At 52.7% G+C, this 3550-nt stretch overlaps 1 protein-coding gene across 1 annotated transcript; it reads right to left on the bottom strand.

Moving 5' to 3' along the window:
• Positions 1–1194: 1194 nt before the first annotated feature.
• On the bottom strand, positions 1195–3544 carry LOC124231900 (glutathione S-transferase Mu 1-like; the record flags this gene model as incomplete). Its single annotated transcript, XM_046648910.1, has 6 exons — positions 1195–1407; positions 1492–1587; positions 2410–2510; positions 2609–2690; positions 2991–3055; positions 3457–3544. Coding segments are annotated over 6 exons (630 nt in total), but the record flags the coding sequence as incomplete, so codon positions are not given.
• Positions 3545–3550: the final 6 nt, after the last annotated feature.

The following is a 3550-nucleotide window of genomic DNA, read 5'->3' as shown; positions in this document are numbered from 1 at the left end:
TGTGGAGCAGTGAAGCCAGGCCAGACTCTAATCATTCCTCTTAAAGGGGAATGTCCATTTGCTGGCCTGTTACTGGGCCCAATCTCACTGGACCCCAGCCTACGTCATCCCAGTCCTGCTGCAGCCAACTAGGCAACAGACACACAGGTGTGCTTGGGCACCATCTTCCCACATAGACTGTGTCCAGTAACTTCTAAAGGATTCAAAGATGCTGGCACTGTCTGTACCCAACGGGCCAGGCCCCACAAGCTGCAGGCTGCAGCCTCAGCTGTCCCCCATCCCTCCCTGTCAATCATTCATCCCAGCTCTTGCATAATCCCTATGGTCCATCAGGCTGGACCAGAACCAGAGCTGATGAGAACTAGCTGACAAAGCAGATTCCATGATGAGGAACAGGAAAGGAAAACAGATTGTAGGCTGAGAAACCTGTTGCACTAATGCCTCAAACACCCAAATCTGTAAGAAAGCAGACGTGCTGCTCTCCAACAAGTTGCCTAATGGTGACCCATGATGAGCTGTGAGGGGGGTCCTGGCTGTGCTCCTCCAGCAGCCAGCTGGTCCCACCTACCAGATAGCCTGGTTCTTGCAGTTCTTCAACTGCACTGAGCCCCAGGAGGCTGGGCTCCAGGGCTGGGTCACCTTTGCATCCCCACTGTGCCCGACGCAGTGCCTCATTCACAGGAGAAGATCAGATCAGTGACGGTGATCTAACATAAACATACTACCCCATTGCTGAGGCAGAATTTTGGGTAATTACAAGGAAGAAGGAAAGAGAGACAGGGGAAGGAAAGTGCCCAACAAAAGAAGACATCTTTGGTAGTTAATATCAATCGCTCTGTGTCTCAACTCTACTAATGCCAGCCACACACAAACTCCTGAATGTTCTTCTTCACCCTCAATGTCCAGAGCTGCGAAACTCAGGGTCGAGAGGAGAAGGAACTGAGATGTTCCTTTCCATACAGGAACGACAGAGCCACTGATCACCGCCCACGGCAACCAGAGACTGACAGGGAGCCCAGCACAGCCTCTACTGACTCTGTGACCTTCAGCAAAGTACTTATTCTTTCTGCCTCATTTCCGTATCTGCAAAAAGGAGGTGATAACTCTGCCATGTAGGAATGCCGTAAAGATTAAATTTCACCCAATATATGTAACATGTGAGCACAAATTCTAGAGTAAAAGAATTCCTCGAGGAATCCTAGTTTTTCTTTATGATAGCTCCAGGACAAGGAAAACATCAGAGATAAGAGGAAAAAACAAAAGTGAAAGAAATAGAAGGAGGATCCGGGGAGTCACCTCTAAGCGGGTGATGAAGTCCTTGAGGTTAGAGAAGGCATCCAGGCACTTGGGCTCGAATATGCGGTGAAGATCAAGGATGTCATAAGCCAGGAAATCCACATAGGTGAGCTGCAGAGAGGCCAAGCATGAATGGGCACCAATCTCTGAAACTTGAAGGAAGGGCAACTCCCCATCCACAGCCTTCCTCCTTACCTTGTCCCCTGCAAACCAAGGCCTCTTCCCCAGAAACTGTGAGAAGAGCTTCATTGTTTCAGGGAGCGCCTCCAAGTACTCAGGCTTCAGTTTCTCCTGAGGCACAAAACAGCTGTTACCACCCTCAGACACAGAGGCCCTGGGCAGGGGGACAGGCCTCCCCAGGGCTGCGCATGACCCCATGCTGCCAGAGGTGAGCAGCCATGTCCCCCTAGACTATATCGCTGGGTGGGTGCCCAGGCTATGATTTAATCCACTCTGTGGTCATTAGACTCCTGTTGGGGACCACCCCCCAGCTGTGAGAGGCAATGGGAAGGCAGAAAGCAATGCCACACTGTCCCTGCAGCTGTCACCACTCATCTCCAACCACCCTCCATGGGACAACCCAGGAGTGCTGTGAGAACCTGGCAGAGCTCTGGACTCATGTCGAGCAGAATCAAAGATGCAAAGAACTAAAATCACTCAGGGAAAGAAGTCTTAAGGTCTAGCAGGTGGGTGACATAACAATAGACACTTGAGCTGATTCCAGACAAATGAGGAGAATTTGAGAGGCTGGATGGAAGGAGGGAGAGGTTCAAAGGCCCTGTGGCTGACCCTGAACTGCCTACTGGGCTAATGTGCTGATGTCTGAGGGTGTTAAGGAGATAGCGCTGGGCTAACAAGGAAACACACTGTCAAGGAACTAATTTCCCCTCTAGAGATTCTGGACTCTATCCTAAGATTGGTGGGAACTGACAGTTTTCATTTAATGAAATTTGAGGTTATGAGGGTCACTCTACTGGCAGCATAGGGACCAGGTTGGTAGATCAGCAGCTCCAAGGATTTCAATTGGCAAATAGAACTAGTATACACACGACACAGGAGTCTTCCCTCCTTATCAAAAGCTTGCCCAAACCAGCCCACTGGGATGGGACTCACAAAGTCAGGGTTGTAGCAGAGCCTGGCCAGCGCCATGCGGGTGTCCATAACCTCATTCTCCAAAATGTCCACACGAATCTTCTCCTCTTCTGTCTCCCCACCTATGGCCACACAACACAGACCCTCCCTCAACATCCCACCCCAGCCAAGCCCAGGGCATGGCCACCAGTCCCCTGCATCACACCCCCAGCCCACTCACACAGGTTGTGCTTGCGAGCAATGTAGCGAAGGATGGCGTTGCTCTGGGTGATCTTGTGGGCCCCATCAATTAAGTAAGGCAGCTGGAAGGACAACAGGGGCAGGTCGCTTGGGCCACCAGGCCCCCCTGCTCCCCCTCCCTTGAGCAAGGGTGACATGAAACCTGCACCCACAGCTCCTGGGCCCTGGTAAGCACTAAATAATTATATTGTAAAATGAATGATGAGCTGGGACATAGAGCATCATGGGAAAGCAGTGAAGAGAACCAGGGAGCTCAGAGGCCGAGCAGAAGGCACCAGGTCCTGACACCTGGAAGCTGGGACAGGAGACGGAGAAGAGGACCTCTCACTCGCCCCCACAGCACCCCCATACCCCGCACCTACATTGGGGAAGTCCAGGCCCAGCTTGAATTTCTCACTCAGCCACTGGCTTCTGTCGTAGTCGGGAGCTGTGGTGGAGAAAGATGAGTGACACAAACCTCCCCAGAGTCCAACCCACGTTCCTGGGGGGACTTTCAGGGGATCTGGAATCTGACCCACTAAGTCTCACAGTCCAGGTTGGGGGGAAAGAACACTAATGAGGCTCTGGAACCGACATGAGTAAGGCTCACACAGGGTTAGGCAACCCTAAGGGGAACCCATCCAGATACTGAGAAAGGGGGTCCAGCAATCCCCTCCCTTGTCCTGCCTTGGAAGGAGAGCTGCACCCTCAAAGGGGAGGGGAAGGCGCCGGCCCTGCTCCAGCTGCGGAGGGCAACAGAGGTGAGCACCTGGCGGCCAGGGCAAGGGGGGCCTGTTACAAAGTCTGTAGGAGTTGGGCAGAAGTCGGGACTCCACAAGATTGCCCTACCGTCCCCCATCGTGTACTTCTTTTCCTCATAGTTTGAGTCTGTGTACTCCAGGAGCAGGCGGATGGCATGAGCCAGCTGGGACAGAAGGCCGGG

Source organism: Equus quagga, unplaced genomic scaffold, assembly GCF_021613505.1.
Source record: "Equus quagga isolate Etosha38 unplaced genomic scaffold, UCLA_HA_Equagga_1.0 HiC_scaffold_11372_RagTag, whole genome shotgun sequence".
Taxonomy (NCBI): Eukaryota; Metazoa; Chordata; class Mammalia; order Perissodactyla; family Equidae; genus Equus; species Equus quagga.
Note: the sequence above shows the minus strand (reverse complement) of the source record. Positions and strands in the feature narration are given on the sequence as shown.